The 20899-nt window shown below is 40.9% G+C and overlaps 1 protein-coding gene across 2 annotated transcripts in view; it reads right to left on the bottom strand.

Annotated features, from left to right (window-relative positions):
* The window catches only part of samd10b (sterile alpha motif domain containing 10b), a 48539-nt gene that overhangs the window by 11493 nt on the left and 16147 nt on the right, over nucleotides 1-20899 (bottom strand). For both annotated transcript variants that reach the window (XM_071476464.1, XM_071476463.1), the window contains exons 2-3: nucleotides 16546-16730; nucleotides 6314-6482 (exon numbers count right to left, since the gene is read on the bottom strand). In XM_071476464.1, the coding sequence (XP_071332565.1) occupies nucleotides 6314-6482; nucleotides 16546-16730 (354 nt within the window). The remainder of the gene's footprint in view (nucleotides 1-6313; nucleotides 6483-16545; nucleotides 16731-20899) is intronic.

The following is a 20899-nucleotide window of genomic DNA, read 5'->3' as shown; positions in this document are numbered from 1 at the left end:
GCAGACAGAAGAGGCATCCATCATACCTGCAGCCGCTCCTTAAGGTGCCGAAATCATAATTAGACTCATTATTCATGCAGTTCACTCTCTGTATCGTTCCATTCATTCCCATTTCCTTCAGTACATCCTGTGTATCTGTCTGTGCTCTGTCTTTCTCTTCATTTCTCTATCTGTGCATTTTGTCTGTACTGCAGGGGAAAAGTACTCAAATGTGCCCCCCCCCCCCCCCCCCCCCCCCCCCCCCCCCACTGTCACACACAAGCGCATGTGCACGCACGCACGCACACACACACACACGCACACACTTATCACATATTTATCCACAGCAGCTAATAAGCATGTCTGTGAGACGAGAGCAAAGAGCACAGCTGAAGAGATGAAAGAAGAGAACAGAACAAAAGAGAAGAGAGAGAAAGAGAAAGGTAAATGAAAAGAGAACTACAGTCCTTCGTCCCCTTTCTCTTTTCTCAGCCCATGAAATATAAATATCCTTAATAGGGAGTCGGCACTCATATTTTATAAGACAGGCTTTAGGCTGCAGAACAGACATGTGCGTGTAATCGTGTGAGAGACTGAGGTGGGTCTGGTTGTGACCCTCAGAGGACCCGGGCCTGGGCTGAGTGCTCCTGAAAGCATGTCAAGAAAAATGTAACACAAATGGATACATTTGTAATATTACTGTAGTCCAAAGCCATATGAGCTTATAACAGCTACTGGAACTCTTTTTTTTCTCCATCATTAGTTTATGTGGCTGGACTTCTTGACAATCTTCCCATGTTTTAAAATGTACAACTCGGTTGACTCATCTGCTGACCAATGCAGTCTCACAAATCAAACTGCAACTCTGTCTGCTCCATCTTCATTTTCTTCTTTTATGTAACTACTGTGCATAGAGCTGTAGGACTATGTGCCCTCTGGAGGAAAATCACATTTAAGTATTGAACGTTTAGAAAATTCAGTATTGAATCTCTCAGAGTGGCACTGAAAAAAAGAGTTACATTTTGTACTCTTTTATCTACTGGAATGAGGAAATATTCTTTTGTTAACAAAGCTCTGAGTGATTGATACTTTGTAGGCAGCAGACAGGCTACTGAACGTTATATAAGGAAAAAGCAATCATTATTTATTTATTTTTTTGTTTTTTTTTTTGTTTTTTTTACATGACATCTCTTTTAGTTATGATATATTGCTCTCACTGGAGCTAAACAAGCGAAATGAGTACAGAACTGTCACCCGCTCTTTGCCTTACAACCAGATGGGCTGAAACAATACACACAATAACTACTTCTACTGTGGGCAAGGCTCCCCTCCCTGGGAGACAAAGCCATGACAAACCAGTTAGCTTTCATAATGGTTTAATGGATATGTGTGTGTGTGTGTGTGTGTGTGTGTGTGTGTGTGTGTGTGTGTGTGTGTGTGTGTGTACGCACACACATATGGTACTGTAGACAGATTATTTACTTCTCTTCAGAGTCCAGGAACTCTCTGTTTCTAGCACATAGAATGGAACAAACCATTGTGTGTGAGAACAACTACCTATGGGATACAACAACAATAATTTTTCATATATTTTGTGCACATTTACAGTATTTTTTTACACACACATACCTCTGATTGCGTGTACACACTCATCATCAACCTATTCACCCATCTCCCCTAAAGCAATGCCAGTGCGTCCTAGAAAAACCACTGCCCTTGGTCTCTCTCTCTCTCTCTCTCTCTCGCTCTCGCTCTGTGTGTGTGTGTGTGTGTGTGTGTGTGTATGTGTACAAATGAGACAAAGCAGATGAATGGAGCTCAAATCAATTCTCCACAGACAGACTTAATACAGCTCCTAATAATTGCCTGCAGATAGGGAGAGTAGTGCTGTCAAAGGGAGAAAAGAGACACAAAAACAAAAGCTGTTTCAATAGAGATCGCTTCTCTCAATTTGGCTTCAAAATAAACTGCTTATTAGCAATGTCTGTGGGCAAATGGGAAGCAGCTCTGCCTTGGCTAAGGCAATAAAGACTCTTAAAACAGTCTGAAAAACAATCCAAGAGGGAGGAGGGTAAAGCTTTCCTTATAAAAGAACAAGCTTTAGATTAAACCTTTGATAGTAGACCAATTCAGCACATGCTTTCCCTGAAGGCCTCCATACTGTATTACATTTCGGTCAGCTTGTATATACAGAGGCAGAAAGGTTGAGTGTGTAGCTCTTTGGCCACATTTACTATTTGACTCACTCATTTTATTTCAGTATTTGTTCTGTGTACTGTATGTTCTCCCTGTATCTTCATCTTATCTGTCTTATTTGACACATAAACCTGGTGACCTGCATCAGGATATATTACCTTGATAAGGAAAACAGAATATTAATGCAAGGTGTAAATTCATGCAGCAGCAGCAGCTGGACTACATCTGGAGGTGGTCTAACTTGCTTTATGATCAGATCTCGGTCTGTAAATGCAATCAGTGCAGCTTGCAGTCCTGACAGAGTATCTGCACATGAGCTGAGGAGAGCAGATGACAGATTAATGACTGTCTGACAGCTGAAGTCTTCCAACCTGCTGACCTACTATATGTTTGCAATTTCTCATCGCAGTGTGGACAGTGTGGATGTAGATAGCAGTAAAAAAAAAAAAAAAAAAAAACACAAGGTGTGAATGCAACTGTGGCATTATTCAGAGAACTAATCTATATACAGATCACGTTATTAATACCTGGGGGTCTTAATAAACAGGTGCTCTGTCACTAAATCACATTCGCACCATGGCATCCCTTTCACTGCTTTCAACTTTCACAGTCTGCCAACCACGAGTGTAATCCAAACCATTACTTATACAGTGTTGACGTTGCTAAAGTCTGCCACAGTGGTGCAAGAAGTATTCAGATATTTGACTTAAAGTGACACTACGTAGCCTCTGAAAGAAGAAATAGGACATTTATTCCTTAACAAATGAAAAATTGATTTCATAAGAAATTAAACACACCCTTGTTCGATTCATTACACTCAGGGGTTTTTCTGCTACAGCCTCACTTGGTGTGACATGACCAGTAGCTTGTAGCGGCTAATGTTAGCAAACTTTTGATACATGCTGGTGGCAGTAAAATTATTGCTGTGTGGTGTGTAACTTTATTGAGTAAGTTTTCTGACCTACTTGGGTTACTGGTTCACTACGGCTTAGCCTTTACCATTATCCTGTAATTTAACAGTGACACAGAGTTCACTGTTTAGCAAAAGTTAAACAGTAGAAGCACAGAACACCACACTGTGAAAATACACCCTTACAAATAAAAGTCCTACATTCAAAATGTTCTATAAAAGTACTTATCATGCTAAATATTGCCAAACAACACCTATGATATATTTTCAGGTGGTATATCTAATTACAGGCGTATTCAGTTATATGTTTAGCAAAACCTTAAATTTGCTAAATAATTAGGTAACTACAGCTGTCAAATTAATGCAGTGAAGTGCAACATTTCTCTATAAAGCTGTAAAAACACATGCATAACATATATATGCATGTGCATAACATATTCTAATATAGGCCAAACTCAAAACTGGACCAACCTCATATCAAACATGTTCTGCGAGTGGATGAAGAAGTGATGCGTTTTGAATTTGCTTCATTTCTCTTATCAATAAGGGGAATAAATCCCTGATGTGATTCAGGGGAACTCAGTTCATGTGATTGAAAGCTCCACATACATTACTGTGCAGTCAAAGTGAATTATAATCACATTGCACACATTGACTGACAGTCTATTTCCTGCTTTTGATGTACTACTGCAAATAATAATATTTGAAATAAAAGCAGACAGAACAATAAAAACAGTCATGACTAAATGAATAAAAGTACGATAAAAGATGATAGCATGAATCTAAGCACCAATAAAATGTAAGAGCAAGAAACACTAAAGAAGCTGCACTGACCCGAGGCAGTTTCACTATAATGGTGTCCTTACTGAGAGACTGAGAGAAAAACTATTACTTTTGGGTCAATGAACTAAGATGATACAGACACAGAATCCATTTCTCAACCGCTGGTGAGTTCCAACTTCCTTCTGTGTGCGACAAAAGGCAGAGTATTTCTATGTGATTCTTTGATACTGATCATATGCATCAACAACAAAAACACATATTCACCCAGCATTTGCAAAAGAAAACACTGGGGCTAATAACCCAGGCAAAATAAAATCCAGGTGGACATCAGCAAGTGAATACATAAGGATAATTGGATCTCAGCCTCTCTCTGTCTCTCCCTCTCTCTGTTTGAGAATACATAAATAAAAATGATCAGATCAGAGCTGCTGTAACTGTGACGGTGGCAGCAATGTTATCCCTGAAGCCATTGTGTATGTATGTGTCTGTATGTGCCTGTGTGTTTGTGTGTATGTGTGTACATGCAAATGCTAAGCGAGTGGTGGCTACCCCTACGGCACAGAAGAGCAATCTGTTCTCTGCGAGACACTAAAAAAGGAACCGCTCTACCGTCTGGTCTGTCAAGGCCGGGGATGTGTACCAATAACTGTGTGTTTGCATGCATGCGTATACGCATTTGCTCATGTGTGTCCAATGGTGCTGTGGTTTGTGTGTATATGCACTTGCAGCAGTGTGTGTGTATGTGTGTGTGTGTGTGTGTGTGTGTGTGTGTGTGTGTGAAAGTGTGTTGTTTGAACTCGAAACGTGATAACCTACCATTTTCTGCACAGCCTTCCCTTTTTTCTCCAAAAATAGGCTGCCCGCCTTTCGTCACCTCACATGAATGACTTTTAAATCTCCTTTGCAGAGATTTGAGTGTAAACCTGTTTCCAGTTGAAAAAGCTAAGCTGTGGAACCACAAACCTAAAAATAATACTTGTGTGAGATTTGGTAAGCCTTTTATAGCATTGGTTTGCAATGTCTTAGCCCAAAGGAGCATCACTAAGGTCAATGCACAAGGTTTTAGGATATTATAGGATAGTTTCAGAATTTTTCAAGTCTGTCTTAATATTGATAACAGTCTTGGTCACAATACTCTTCATCCTCTCTCTGTGACTACGCTGTAAGAAATGGGGGAAAAAAACACAGCCCTTGCTCCAAAGTTTGGCTGACTTTGGGTGAGTTTGCCCTGAGTTGGCTTAGTTTCCACTCAGCAGTCCCGCCAAGTTGAATCCAGTCGATGTCTTTCAAAGTTACAGTCTATTTAACACAAACTTCCCCCTGTTGTTTCCCCAGGATTGTAGTCCCCAGCTGAGCTGTGGCGGAAGGATACCTTCTAATAGTTGCATGTGGTGTTAGAAACAGAGTACAAAAGTGGTTATGTCAGACTTTGAATTGGAGGAGCAATTCACATTGTATGGCATGTTTGGAGTATTTCAATTTATTCTGACAAAGCTGAGGCAAATAATGTCAGTGTTGCACTGTAGTTGAGCGGCTCAGGATATGTCACCTCCTTACCAACATGGATGTGCCTAATCTGTTTAGAAAAGCTGCAGCTTCATCATAGTCACCTGACCGGTCATGGTACAGCCGGACTCTTCAGACTTTTTCTCACATCCTCTGAGCCATGAGCTCCATAGACACAAGTCTCTCAGCTAGTTGCAAACAGTGTACTTACGCCCATTTGACCACTATTAGCCACAACTTGCTCAACTCACTGGAAATCTATGGGATGCTTCTTGTTTCTTCCATTAATCCAAACACAAACCAAGTTCTGTGCAGATGAGGCAGGAATAAATCAAAGGGGTCTTGAGGACAAAAGAAATTGCTAGATTGACCCTGAGATGCCACACATGCACAAATATAATCCAAACACAAACTCAGAGGCGGTTTTTACCAAATCATTTGTGTCCCACATCCACAAAGTGCAAAGAAATACTCCAGCTATCAAATCTGCAAAGGACAAATTCACTATTCACTCCAAGTTAACTCAGAGCACAACTTGAGCAGTACAGGCCAGTTAACAACAACAAGCTTAAACATGAAAACTAGAAGGCATCCTGTAGGTAGTCTTATGAGCCTCAGCAAAATTTAGAGCCCATTTTTGCATGGCTGTCCATTTCCTACATCATAGCTGTGTTCAAGGTGAAAAGTTTTAAGGCCAGTGTGGAGAATGTCTTTACAAACATATGGACATATCAATATTATTTTTTTTAAAATCCAGAACCTTTCCTTTAACATCAGGTAACACCTCTGTCTTAGGTCAGTTTTATATGTTTTATACTTTTAAATTGTATAAATTATCAGCCAGTACAACAAAATAGCCATTATCAGTGTGGTTTTAGTAGGAGATGATGCTAGACAATATCTTTGTGTGAATTCAGCTTCAAGTGTTGTGGACTGTACCTGTGATGGCGTGATGAGAGAAGGCCTCTACATAGGTTAGGTAGTTGTGGGGACAGTGTTTCTTAAGCCACTTGCAGACGTCCTGCTGAGTCCACAGCACCACAGGTTTGGACAGACTGGACAGCGTAGGACTGGTGTGATACACAGTGAAGGCTTCACCTGGACGCAACTAAAGAACACACAAGAAGCAGAAAGCTTTATATTTACCACAGTTCCAACTTGTTTCATATAGTAGATTTTTTTATTTCACTTTTTTTTATTAACTTTTTTTGCTTTTTGTTTTCACATAATCACCTTTTAATTGCTGTAGCTTTCTTTAATACACACCACGCTGGATTTTCTCATTAATGTGAAATTCGTTGGGATGATTCATTCTAATGCCACAGTTTGCAACAAAATCCCTTCTGGTAGTTCACAAATAGAAAATGTACAGAGGGCAAATAAACTGATGTAATGGAAAGCAGCTTATTAAAGGTCTGGACAGTATTGTGTAGCCTGTGTTATATCTCACATTTATCAGAGATACAAGCCAAACTGTGCAGTAGTGTTACCTTTACCTTGTAATAATTTGAAAAGGTTACTCTTTTCTCTTGCGTGAGACAACTGAAATTCCCATAATGAGCTTAAATGAAAGCCTAATCTAAGCCAATGTGAGAGTGAACATAAGGTTTAAAAGCTTGTAGACACTAAAGGGCAAACAGATGCTGTTCTTCTGATTCAATGGAGCACCCAGATTTTCACCTTTCAACACTAATTTAGAGATAACGATGCAAATTTCCACTGCATCTCCATATTTTCTCACACATTACGTTATTCTAATTCTGTTCTTCACCTCTCTGTCAACAACATATCTTGATGCAGTAATTACATTCCATATATTATTTCTACCAGCATGGGCGCTGACGTTGGGTCGTTTTATGGCTGGAATGGTCTCATTCTGGAGGTTATTGTCCCTGACAGCACTGCCTTCATTAAACACTCTGCACAGTATTAGTGTGATTCTGTCATCTTTATCTTTCAACCTCACACCTTTCTTCCTCTCATTCTTGGTTTCTCTCTCCCTTCGTCTTCTCCACACAATTTCCTCTGACCCCTGCAAGTTGCCAGATAGCAGCCCTTTCTTTGTGTGCCATGGCCATGTGCAGGGGAATTAATACGGACATTAATAAAGTCACAACCAGTTCATATGGGCAGAAAACACAGCTGTCTCCTTGTCCCCCCTCAGCTCTCTGCCTCTTGTGTGACTTACTCTCATATCTAATCATTCATTCATGCTCTGACTGAGCCAACTCCACAACAAAAGACTTGGCTGATTTTCAGCAGGAAAACACAGAACTGCTGCCAAACGTTCCACTCCATAACTGACTGCATTTAATGGGATTATGTATGCTGAAATGTCATACACACAAATGCAAGATGCATGCACCCTTGTAGCTTCATATCCAATGTTCTCCCTGCTGCTTTCTCGTTAATGATGCAAAGACTTAATCTTAGAACACCTTCACATCTCAGTATGTGATAGGTTCATAACTATTTACATCTTTGCAAGCTCCAGTAATGAAATCTCCTACTGTCAATTTAAGCACAAATCAGCCCTTTCAAGTTCTGGCTGGTCCACTCGCTAAGTGTGTTCTGCTCTGTAGGTTGTAATTGAAAACAACTCCATTTCTCTGCCCCAGTGTGTTTGCTCATTTCCTAATTACACACATACTTCTAGTCTGACTCAATGGAGCGCTGAAGCCATTTTAATAACCCAAATTTACTGCTCGCCCCCATCATTAATTGAGATTGCGTTGGAAGAGGTGTGGAAATGCGCTCTCTCTTGTGGATGATTGAGTGTGGACAAGAGAAGGTAAAAATGTTCTCTCATCTTTGGATGACCATTACATCTGACCGCAGCAAAGCTGGAAGCCTGCTGGTTTCGTCCCGTTCAGCTTTACAATCCTTATGTTGACATAGTTGAGTAGGTGCTGCGAATGCCTGGACAACCATTAAGCGTGGTAAACAAGACAAATATATCTTTGTCTAGACAGGACCTGCTGTTTGCTCTCTCAGTACCAAATACAAAGGTCATAACCTTTGACCCGGAGAGCTGAAGGTCTTCACAGGAAATGAAAGGGATTTGATTTTTGAGGGAATGGTGGGTTTATTTGGAGTGAGGAGCAAACAGCAAGTTGAACAGCCTGCAAGTTAAATGAAAAGTTCCACATCTGTGTACTTATGTTCTATCTTGCCAAGAGTTAGAGGAGAAACTTGATAGCCTACCTCACCAGGCATGCAGTGTTCCTCCATGTTTCCAGTCTCATGCTAACTGGCTTCTATCATCCCTTCACATTTATCATACAGACATACACATCTCTGAAAATGTCAAACTATTCCTTTAATATATGACATCATTGTTCATAAAAGAATGGGAACAGAGATGTTTAGTTGCACGAGGTAGTGGGACTAAATACGGGTGTGGTTGCTGGTGGTGAGGGTAAGAGTGCTTTAGCTTCTTCTATCATTTGTGTAGTTTAACAAGAGATGTACATATTGTAGATACAAAAAAAAAACAAAACATTTTTTTGACACTGAGTTGAAGAGGATTATGTTACACAAAAAAGAAAGACAGGTAAAATGATGTTGAAATTTCACCTCTACTGTGACTACTTCTTTTGTCTGCATGATGCGTGGGCTTCGGTTGACATGTGTACTGCCTGTATGAGGCATCTGAAGTGTTCTGCACTTACAAGTGGAGAGGAGAGCAACTCTAGTAGCTCTACAGCCCATAACATTTAAGCATAAATCAACACCATCACCATCAGTACAGTTAAAGACTCAGCAGGGAGATTCATTATAATCCAGGGAGCTATTTTGTAAAAAAAAAAAAAAAATGTAATAACTACAGTATATACAGTATGCTCCCAGAAAGATGACCCAATAATCAGTAATAACTTATCTTTGATAGCTTGTCTTTAATAGCTACAAGGGAACTGACATCATTACAGCAGAAATAAAATGTTCTTAAGATCTACTGAGGGATCATTTAGTACTCATAACAAATCTTGAAAACAGATAAGGATCTTTGCATATAGAGCTGTAATGATTAATTATTGAATATTTCATGACTCACATTGGTTGACGTCTATTTAAATGTGCAGTATATGTCATAAACTGAGTCAATGAAGACAAAGACTGATGACAGATTGACAGTGAAAAAAGACAGACAAAAAGTGGCAATAAGAAAGAGAGGAAAGCGTGCAGGGGAGAGAGGTACTCTCCCCGTGATTAATGGCCTTCATCATCAAGAAGCCAGACAGAAGGGAAATAGAATGATAGGTCCCCATCATCCTGCCTTTTCGTTTCTTCTTCCCTTGCTTTTCTTGCGCCTTTCTTCCGTCATCCATCTTTGTGCACCACCGATTCTCTGTCGTCCCTGTTCACCCTTTCCTGTCTGCCCCACTCCTCCTGAGACCTACTTCTGTCCAGTGGGAGGAGCTCCTTCATTCATTACGTACAGGGGAGAACAGGGAGAGATGGAGCTGAGGGGGAGGAGAGACGTAGGCAAGATGGACGTGCATATAGAGCAGAAGCCTAATGAGAGAATGAGGAAGTGAAAAAGGGGGAAAGCAGGAAATATATGCAGTAAAACTGTAGTCAGTGAGCCAACGTGTATTTAACTGATGACTTCTTTTAACTGATTAAAAATAAAAAGACGAATATAGTATAATCAAAACATTTGTCTGTCTGTATGGTGAATATGGAACTCCAGCCAGGAGGAGGTTAGCTTAGCCAGTGTAAAGTTAGCCAGAATAAAGATTGGAAACATCTGCCTACTAGTATCTCTAAAGTTCACTAATTAACATGTTACCGATCTAATTTGTTTAATCAATACAAAAAACCAACATCACTGTGAGGCGACCTGCAAACACTTCAGGAAGTCATTGCAGTGGGGCACAGAAATAGTTCTGCACTTAAGCTCCAATTAAACCTACAGCTTGTCATTTCTACACTTCTCAACAAACAAGATATGGTGTGTTAATTAGTGAGCCTTAAAGGTGCTAGTACATGAAACACTGCCATAAATTGTGGCCACTACCATGATAGGTGTTAACTGCGTTTTATACTAAGCTACAAGCTAGCTGGCAGCATCATATAATTAGTGAACAGATATGAGATCGAAAATTAAAGCAAAGACGCCTGATAAATTATAATGATCTAGTACGTTATGTTTAGGTGTATCTGTATCTTGAAGAAGACAAGTTCTGTCTCTGCTGTTCCCTGTTGTCTTTTTTCCTCACTTCCACATACTCTGACTTTATTCTCTGCTCTTCCCTATTGATCATTCTCTTTGTATCCTCAAACAGCTTATTTGCCCTTCCTTGCTTACTTTGTTCTATCATGTCTCACACCGGCCCCCACCCCACCCCCCACCCCATCCCCCTCTGCTTGCTCCTCATAAATTTTACCCTCTGCCTGCCATCCTCCCTCCTTCCTTTCGCTTGTTTCCTCCCTTCGATCTTTATTCCTGACTTCTGTGCACAGAGTTACTTTTTGTCCATTTAAGAGCTTGTGTTTCAGTAAATGTGTGTGTGTGTGTGTGTGTGTGTGTGTGTGTGCATGCCCTGCCTCCCTTGTGTAGCTGAATCGGGGATTAGCTGAAAGTCAAGGGAGCGTGGGGAATCCTTAAAATTCACTCTTTGTGACCGCTAACACCTCTCTTCCGATGCCTGCCTCTGTCTCTGCACATCCAGACTCCGCCTGAGATTGATCAGTGATGCTATACCCATAAATAAGGTGATGCTATGTTTTATAGCACGCACGTCACATATGGTGGCTCACACCTGCCTTTCTCCGCTCTGCATCTCTTCTTGCTGTCACTTCATCTCTCCACAGGATACAAAACTCTCCTCCTCTGTCTTCCTTGCATGCTCTGCTGTCCCACCTAACAACACTCCCTACCACACCTATCCATCTCTCTTTCTGCTGAGACTCACAGCTTCAATCCATCTCTCCAATCCCAAAGACCCTGACATATCCTGACACATGATCCTTCATATCTCCTTCACACCTCTCTCCCCCACTTCTCATTTACCCTTCATTCCTCTCCTCTCAGTAACACTGAACCCGCCCCCTTGTGCCTGGCAGTTTCTGATGCATCATTTAGCACCCAGGTGTCTCCCACTGCTCACGAGAGCCTCGTGCATATGTGTGTTTGAGTGTGTCACTGTGATTCTGAAAATGTTGAAGTGTGAGCTTTTGTGAGTGCCTGCTCGACTGTTCCTGTGCAATGAGTGTGTGAACTGTCAGCCTCGGTTAGCTTCGTACAACTCTGACTTTAGTTGTCCTCAGAACTCTCAGTGTGTAAATGTCTTAAACTCATGTGAATGTGAGTGGGGCTCTCATCGGGCGGACAAAGGGCCAGATGGGATTTTCACAAAGCTCTCTATTTAGCATGAATCAAACATGTGTCTCAGTCAGAGCAACACATCACTGAGTGGATAGACAAGGCCAACAGAGACTAAAGCATTTCTGACTCACTGGCCAGAAGCTCTCTGTGTCTCTCTGCTGTGTCTTTAAAACCACAAGAATCCAATGCATCATCGCTACACCAGCGCAGCCACTAGCCACCAAGGTGATGCTTCAAAACAGATCGTCACACCTGAACGACAAAATGTCATTTGTCTCTGCCTTCCGAAAAAAACAAAAACAAAACAAATGAGCATTTTCTGATCTGCTGCTTCTATCAGCACAATGACAACAAGATGGGATGTTTGTCTGCGCCTTTCAAAAATGACCTGTATGACATTTGCATAAAAAAAATAAAATCATATGAGGGTTGTCTGATGTGCCACATTTATGGGTAAACTTGGTTAAGGTTACAGATGGTCCACGTCACTGGAAACCACCAAAAAAAACTAATGCTGTCTGATGCAAGGAGATGTCAGGCAAAGTGCTGTTTCTGTTGTCAAAGACACTTTGCATGCACAACCACCCACACACCTCCTCATTCAGAGGTTTTGTGGCAGGATAAAAACATCACACTACTTCCGCCTTTCCTTCTGAGAGAGGACAATCATTATTTGCATGACAAGAGGTAACTTGTCATGGAGATTTTTGAAATCAGTGACAATTGCTCCACCACCCACATTGAGAAGAAGCTGTTAAATGTTAAAGTATTTAATAAACAAAAACAAAAGAATTCTCTTGATTTGACTTAAAAGGCTAATATGAAAGGTAATCTGTGTGGGTGATGGTGTTTGATTAAAAGATCAAACATATTGTAACAAGACTAAAAGCTCTGACTCAGATAATGCACAGCAGTGCTTTGAGCAAAATGGTCGGCATGCAAACATGCTCACACTGACGATACTAACACGATGATGTTAAGCAGCTGAAATGTTCACTGTCCTACTTTAGAAATGTTGGTATGCTAACATTTGCTAATTAGCACTGACCGCAAAGTAAAGCTGAGGCTGATGGGAAAGTGAGTGTAGCTTAACTTGTTACAGCTCTACATTGGTGTACACGATGACAATATAAGCTATGCCCATAGATCACATATTGGTGGCTATGATAGGAAACAATGTGTGATACAGAACGGCACAGAGCAACATACTGACGCTATGCTGATGTCAGTGGACATTTACTGCAGTCTGACTTAATGGCATTCTCTGACTAGCATTACCAAAGTGGACAAGCAGGACAATCACAGCAACAGCAGCTAATGGTGGACTCCATGTATGAATCCAACTGGTGTATAAAATAATGAGCTGGACTGATGACAGCCACTTTAACGATGTAGGATGTATCTTGTTCATTTCTTTGCGAGGAGTGGTCAGAGTTTTGTGTAGTTTATTTGAATGTTACTTCACTGCTTTGTGTTGGTGTCAGCTGAGAAGGTCAGCCACTGAGCTCTGTAATGAGGAGGGAAAAATAATCACACACGGGTTCCTCTCATTCGCCCACCCAGTGAAGCAAATTAAGACTTACTTCCTGTAACAGGCTTGGTTCTGATACAGAAAACGAAGGCGCAGTGGCTGCTGTAAGTTCCTAAATTGCGTCTCTGTTATTTCACCTATTCCCCAGTCTCATCTAAAGGTTCACCCACAAGCTGTGTGTCAGACAGCAAAATGAGAGCCACCCACAGACCCCTCCCCTCACCCCATCTGGCTACCCAAACAACAGCCAATTCAAAGGATGGCACAGAAGGTGCGCCAACTACACAATGACTCATTATTTGGAAAAATCCTATTAGCAGATAGGTCTGCATACAGGTCCACCTGAAGCAATGTAACAACACAAATGAGTATATAACTTCCAAAATCATTTACGCTGTCAGTGAGTCAGTGAGTGGTGCTGGGTGATGTTATATACCTGTTTCCAATACAAATGAACTTGACTACAGTCAGCCTTATTCTGTCTTCTTTCAAGGCACACACTTTCATTTCGACATTTCCATCAAATTACTAAAAAATACTTCATTATGGAGGAAAAATGGAATTATGCCACCTTTTTGGTATTTTTTTTCTATTACACTGTGAATGAGACAAAAATATATCATTTTGCAGTGTACTTTGTGAGTGGCCACATCTGCAAACTGTAATCTATATGTGTCTACTTTAGGTCAGTGCTGCAGACACTTGGATGCTGGCATCATCTTTGTTATAACAACCGTGTGTGCATGCATGAGCAAGAATATACTGCATAACTAAGATGTCTTGACTCCCTTCTCTGTAATTCTTGCCACCTCCCTCTGCATCAGCATATTTGTGTGTTGTGTGTCCGTGCACATGTGTGTGTGTGTGTGTGTGTGTGTGTGTGTTCAGGATGGGAGTTTCAGGACATAATGTGTTATATCAGCTTTGTTAAACAGATAAGAAAGATTCCCCAAGTGTTACCTCATATATATATATATAAGCTGAGCTGTGTTTCACTGAACTGGCTCCCTCATCACAGCTGATGTGTGCACAACCAGTGTAATGAAGAGTAATCTAATCATCACTCCTCAGAGAACTGAGTGCACAAACACCAATCCACACAACTCACATTCACATACACACACAAGCGCACACACACAAACACACACACCAGAGAGAGCTGGACTGCTCTCCCATTTGTTGAATAATGCATAAAGAGGCTTGTTGCCACAATGAAATGATAAGCCTTACTTCTCATGGTATAGAGGAGGTTTAATTATCCAGTCTCTGTGTAATCACATGGATACAGCTTCCCACTCGTCTTTTATTAAGCCTTTTATAGCTGTTATAGCTGAGGGGGCACTCTTTTATGAATTATTGAACAATCTTGCAGTGCATATGTACAGCTTACAGCCTCATGGTAGCAAACTTTCTTCAAGGCAGTGGGGAGACTGAACAAATGACCTCCACTGGCCTTTCTGCTCTCTTTCATGTGAGGAGTAGGAGCCAGGAAGGAGGCTGTTGTGTCATATGCTGTTTCAGGTCAAACACGGACAGAATACCTTAAAATAGATCTTTTTTTTCCTCCCCTCTTTGTTTTGCCTCTCTCTGCTGCTGCGCAGATGGGTTTCCATTTTAGACAAGAGCGATGTGTGGAAGTAAATGATGCTCTGGCTGTTTACATTATACTGCTGAGACACTGAGCCACCAAGCAGACATTCCTCACCACCCAGTAAGGCTTATTCATATCTGGTGTTTATATCTGTACAGCTTTGGAGAAAAAGAACATGCATTTGTGGAATAAATACATTTTCAGACATATATGAGAGACAGTAGTAACTGTAATTTTTTTTAGTCAATTTTCTGTGCAGCATGTGCTCCCTTGGACTGTATAAGCACTGTTACATCACTAGCCATGAGGTAACCACTCCTCTGTTATGTAAGCATTTTCTCTCTGGTGGTATCTACTGAGGGCTCAGGTGAGACAAGCCAACATCATGTACAGGATAAAACAATTAGACTCTCTGTTACCACTGAGATTTGGCAGCTAGGGATGCAGCAGTGATGTTCTCTCTTGTCTCTCTGATGATAACAGATTAACTGCCACAGTGTATATACAGCTTTTTCCGCATCCAAGTCAAGACAGCTTCATTGCACCAATCCTTCTCTCACATACTGTAGTTAGAGATGCTGCTTTGAAAACACAAAGCTTTTATGAGCTCCCAGTTATTTCACACTGGACGATAATAAATTACAGCAAAGCTCCCCGCAAGGGAAATAATGTTTTCTTTAAAAAGTTCACACTACTTCATGAAAATGTTTCATCACCACTGTTATGTAATTTAATACAAAACAAGTGAACCGTAATATTAATTGGAACGTATTACAACATAAAATAAGTAATGTTGTAAGTGAAATATTGATGGTGACTATCTCTCTCTCTCTCTATCTATCTATCTATCTATCTATTTATATATGTGTGTATATATATATATATATATATATACATATATAGATAGATGGATAGATAGATAGATGTAGATATAGATATTGATATCTTAATGTGCAGAAATAAAATAAATGAATAATATCTTCCCCTCAGTAGACTTGTTCAGCCAGTACTTTATGATCAGACAGCATTTAGTAAATGTCACCTTGCATCTGTTTGCCAGCTTTTTTGTGTTATTGGTGTTATATATCTTAATATATTGTCATGTATCTTCATCATGCGCTGTTTTATCTTGAGGGAAAGAAAATTTTTTGATTTCCTTGAATGTCTCTAAAACATTGATCACAAATAAAATCACCTAAATCCTCAAAATGCTAAATGCTAAGGCTTGGATATGAAAAAAACACGACATCTCCTCTTTCTTATTTCATTATGCCTTAAAATGACAGAAATAAACCACTAAAAATACTAGCTGAATGCGGAATTGGCTGAGCTGACTCTAAGCTACACTGCAAAATGTGATTAGAGCGAGAAATCTTAAAATATTCCTTTTTTTAAATGTTGGTAAAAAATAAATAAATAAATAAACAAATAAAGCTTTCTTTTCCTAAACTGCTGTGATTGCCCAGTGGCTGGAATTTATTCCTTTTGAAAAATCCCAAATCAGCCACAGATTATGCACAAACAATTTCACCGCAGATTGCTTCACCAAGTACGTGTTGGGCCTCAGAAGCTTTCTTTCTCTTTCATGTTTGTTATGGTCCAACCTTCCCAGTTCTGAGCTACTGCCTGAAACAACTTATTGTAGCTGCCTGTAATCTGTTTCCGTAAGAGAAAACACATATGAAAGTCATTCACATGCAGTGAAAACGTCTTTATACCTGGATGCCCTCTGTGCCGGGCTGCTGCAGTAGCTTGACGGTGCGTGTGTGTGCTGTCTTCTGGCCGCGGCCGTCGTGCCAGGTCAGGTTGCTGCCTCCGGCGCGGCGTGGCAGCTGGTAGCTTAGCTCCTCAGCAGACACCGTGTGCTCCAGGGAGGCACGGCAAAAACTGAAGCTGGACGCCGCTGAGAGGAGAGAAAGGAAGGAGAAGAGGAGGGAAAAGCAAAGAGGCAAGCAGAGAGAGAAGAACAAACACTGATAAGCACTCACTTTATATTGTTTTTGTTTAAGGGGTTTGCAAACACATTGTCTATAAACTGAGCAACAGGAACACCAAAAAAACAACAAAATAAATGATTGATAATCCTCAAAGAGCTTAACAGGCTGCATTCACTCCAGATTACACGCTCTGTGTACTGACTTAGCTACAAACAGATGGCTGTTTTGGTGATGGTGGTGGGCATCAGTACTACTCCACTGTGATCTCCAATTATGCTGAGTGCATATTCACAGAGGCCGTGCATGCTTTTCTGGAATTGTGTCTCTCTTGCTAGATTAGTCCTTGATTATTTAAATCCCGCATCATGAATATTTGATTTTTTCTTTCTTTCCTCTCTGTGTCTATTCTTCCCTCATTTCCTCCCTGGACTGAGTGTTAGATGTGAGCAAGCAAAGCAGAAAAGTTGTCAATGCAGGGTTGAAATACAGTTGTGTAACAGCCACATCGCATCTTTTACAGTTTTCATCAAGATGAATAGGCTACTGTATTTGAATGTCTGTGCCAATAGATTTATTCAAAGGTGGGACAAATGCAGCCACTGGTCCAGCCACGTCATTCAGAGTGAATGATACAAGAGGATATGACTGCACATCAGCCAGACGCAACAGAAAGGAGACAGTGGAGGGGAGCAGAAAAGGTCAAGGGAATGCATAATAGCAGTGAAACAGAGAGAGAGACACTTAAGCAGCCTGGTTTTTGTCTGCTTTCTACAGTAACCTGATTTTTTAAACAACTAGGTAACTGATGCAAATGAGAAACCTGTTCCTTGGGGGGTAAGAAAAATCTGGTTAGAACACAGCTGGATTTGGGCCAGAGAAACTTTAGATACTTGGAATACAATTCTTAACCAGTTTTCTAACCTGTGTAATGTGAGTTCTGACAGGGAGAGTATCACTGTGACAGAGATATTTAAAGCTTATGTCCAGACAAAACTGACACTGAAATAAATAAGTTACAGTTACATTCAAAAGCTCTTTCTCAGAGCCCTTCCATTTAAAAGACTCCAAAGTTGCAGCATGATGAACTGCAAACAGACTTTAAATAAACAGTGTTATCAGTGGTTCAATACTATGCTTGAGAAGAAATCAGATTACCAAGAAGCTGCAAGTAAATGCAGGATTGCAGGACATGTAAAGTATTTTACAAATTTCCTACATTAACTGGATTTCTCTCAGCCATGAGTGTATAACCTCTATATTTTCATGTGCGCATGTAAACACAGTCATTGAGACGGAGACAGAATTGCTGATGACAGAGCTAAAAGTGGAACAAAGCATAATAAATGTCGCATTCATTACTTTTTAATATTTAAAAAAAAAGCCTCTTTACGAAGGAACAATGTCAGAACATTCTTTGAGTAAAGCTTCATTTCATCTCTCACAAATGGCTCTTCATTCCTTTTCCCTCTCCTCCTTTGGGACCACATTTTAAAAAGGGAGATTAGATATATTTGAACTCACTGTTTAAAGTTATATAAGGCTTTTTCCAGTATGTTCATCAATTGGTCTCTTGTATGTTTCTTCTTTCTTTCCTCCTTTCTGACCCTGTGGCTATGACCTTAATTCCAACACCACTTACTACAAAAGAGGTGAATAGGCGTGAAGATATAACAAAGACCTACGCTGTAAAAAAAACAAGACTAGGTCACAAGCTCCATTTTCCTGCAGTTCCCATGCAGCTGGGAAACCAGGACGGCAAGGTGACTGCCTGAAACAAGAGATTTCGCCCTAAGTCCACGGTTGGCATCCATATACAATCCAGCCATAAAAAATTTCTAAAGTTAGCAATAAATATGCTAAATTGGAAATACTGTAGGCTGTAAATGCCTCTCTACTGAAAGGGCAATGGTCAATGGGGAAAACTCCAACTCAGTCACATGGCATTTGACTGACCAATGGTGGAAATATGATTGCTGTACTGTGATCACTAAGTCAGTCAGTCAGTCACTCATTTGCAATTACAGAGCTGGCTCTGCATTGTGGTCCAGCCAAAAATGGAAGTAAAAACAAACAAAAGTAGAAATACCACCTCACAGTTATATGCCTTCACCAACCAGCCAAGTAGCAGGAGATATGGTCACAATCTCCCCTTCCTGAGTCATTAAATTGTGTCATAATTAGCATATAAATGTGTGAGTTATGGCCAAAAAGGTGTTTTGTGAGGTCACAGTGACCTTGACCTTTGACCTCTGACCACCAAATTCTAATCACTTCATCTTTGAGTCCTAGTGAATGTTTAAGCCAGATGTAATGAAAGTCCCTCGGGGCATTCCTGAGATATTGCATTCACAAAAATGTGAGCTCGCTATAAGCTTTAACTTGGAGCTTTGCTCACCAAAATCGAATCAGTTTATCAGAAAGTGGACATTTGTACCAAATTTGACGAAATTCCCTCAAGGTATTACTGAGTTATTGTGTTCATGAGAATGGGCTGGACGGACAGACAACCCAAAAACATAATGCCTCAGGCCCTGGCTCTCGCCTGCACAGAGGCATAAAAAGTACGACCTGCCATTCCATCCACCAACAAGAGAGAACTAGCCTTCCCCGTTTAGAAATGCCCAGCAGACCACTGAGACCTGCTGTATGACAGCAAAGACTTGTGGGAAGCATCCTGTTGCAGATGAAAGGAGAGAGGTAAAATAACAAACAAAAACAAAACACTTCCCTCAACCCAACCCATTACAATACAGAGTTCACACAGCCATGATGGAGGAATGAAAAAAAGGGTGGTGGTGAAAGGGAAGAAAGGCCTGTCAGGAATCACTGATGTGTGACCTGCTCTGTCTCTCTCCCCTCGTACACATCTTTCTCTCTATCCTCTCTTGTCTGGTGCTTTACTCCTGCTTTCTTCATGTCTATATGTTGCAGCTTTTGTATCTTATACAGCAGCATCCTTCTTGTTTCTCTCTCTCTCTCTCTCTCTCTCTCTCTCTCTCTCTCTCTCAGTGTTTCTCTGTCTCTTCCTGGTTGTCAGGTTTTCGGGGTCATCGGGATAAGCTAGGCCCAACCCTGATGTAATTACTGCCAGTCAGACTGAGGGGGAGGAGACAGGAGGAAGAAACGTGGGAAGCTAAGCGCCTTGCGGCCCTAAAGACCTGCCAATCTCGCAGAAAGAGACAAGAGAAAGCCCAAAAGCAAGAGCAAGACAGACAAGAAAGAGAGGGGAGGGGGAGCAGTGCTGTAAATTAGCTCTTGATCCATGCAAACTGACAGTAAACTGATCAAACTGTATCGAGGTAAAAGAGCTCAGGGATGAGGCGGGAAGACACGTTAATAGACCACGAAACAACTACATTTCACAAGCTGTTAAAGACAAAGCTTTCCAGTTATTAGACAGAGACCACCCAACACTTTATAGACACCACTTTTAAAATGAAGAAGTGTAGCGTCATGACTTCCCAGTTCTGCTGAAATCTCAATCTCTGCCATGTCGCCAGACCTTGCCACCTCCAGGAGTCATTAAATGAAGACAAAGCGCCCATTCTGCAAGCTTTAATGGACTCGGTCAGCTTAACCTCCTGGCACAGGATGTGGCTCAGAATTTAGAATAGGCCAAAAGTGATTAAATATCCATAGCTTCCTACTGACATCTTTTTTTTTAAATGACATTGCAATGTATACCTTTGCTGGTGGCTTTAAGAAACACAAAGCTTAAAGAAAATGCAAATGTTTGTAATAAGACTGAATGAAAGGATGTAGCTGTGCTAAATCTCACTGTCCTTAAATGGGTATGCCGAGGGGGTTATTTGTCACCTTTCCTTGTCTGTCTGAACATGCATTTGATCAGCCTGGACAGCCGCCAAATCTCCTCTGTCCTATTTATCACTAACTGCTGTTGTATTATCTCTGGCTGCCCTTGCCGGTGACTTTTATCACCTCCAACTGAGGGAGGGGAGAGAAGACAAGGGATGATGGAGGGTGGATGGGAAGCAAAAAAGCATGATAGGTATCATCTGAGTTACTATCAGTGAATGAAAAGGAAATAAGACTCCCAGCGATGCAGTGGATTTTTAAAAACTCAGGAGTCTAACTTCAGATACACATAAAAAAGAGAGAGAATTGTTGGTGGTCG

The sequence above is a fragment of the Trachinotus anak genome, unplaced genomic scaffold (assembly GCF_046630095.1).
Source record: "Trachinotus anak isolate AG129_WGS33_773 ecotype Australia unplaced genomic scaffold, CSIRO_AGI_Tana_v1 ptg000004l, whole genome shotgun sequence".
In the NCBI taxonomy this organism is placed as follows: domain Eukaryota; kingdom Metazoa; phylum Chordata; class Actinopteri; order Carangiformes; family Carangidae; genus Trachinotus; species Trachinotus anak.
This window is presented reverse-complemented; position numbering and strand designations above follow the sequence as displayed.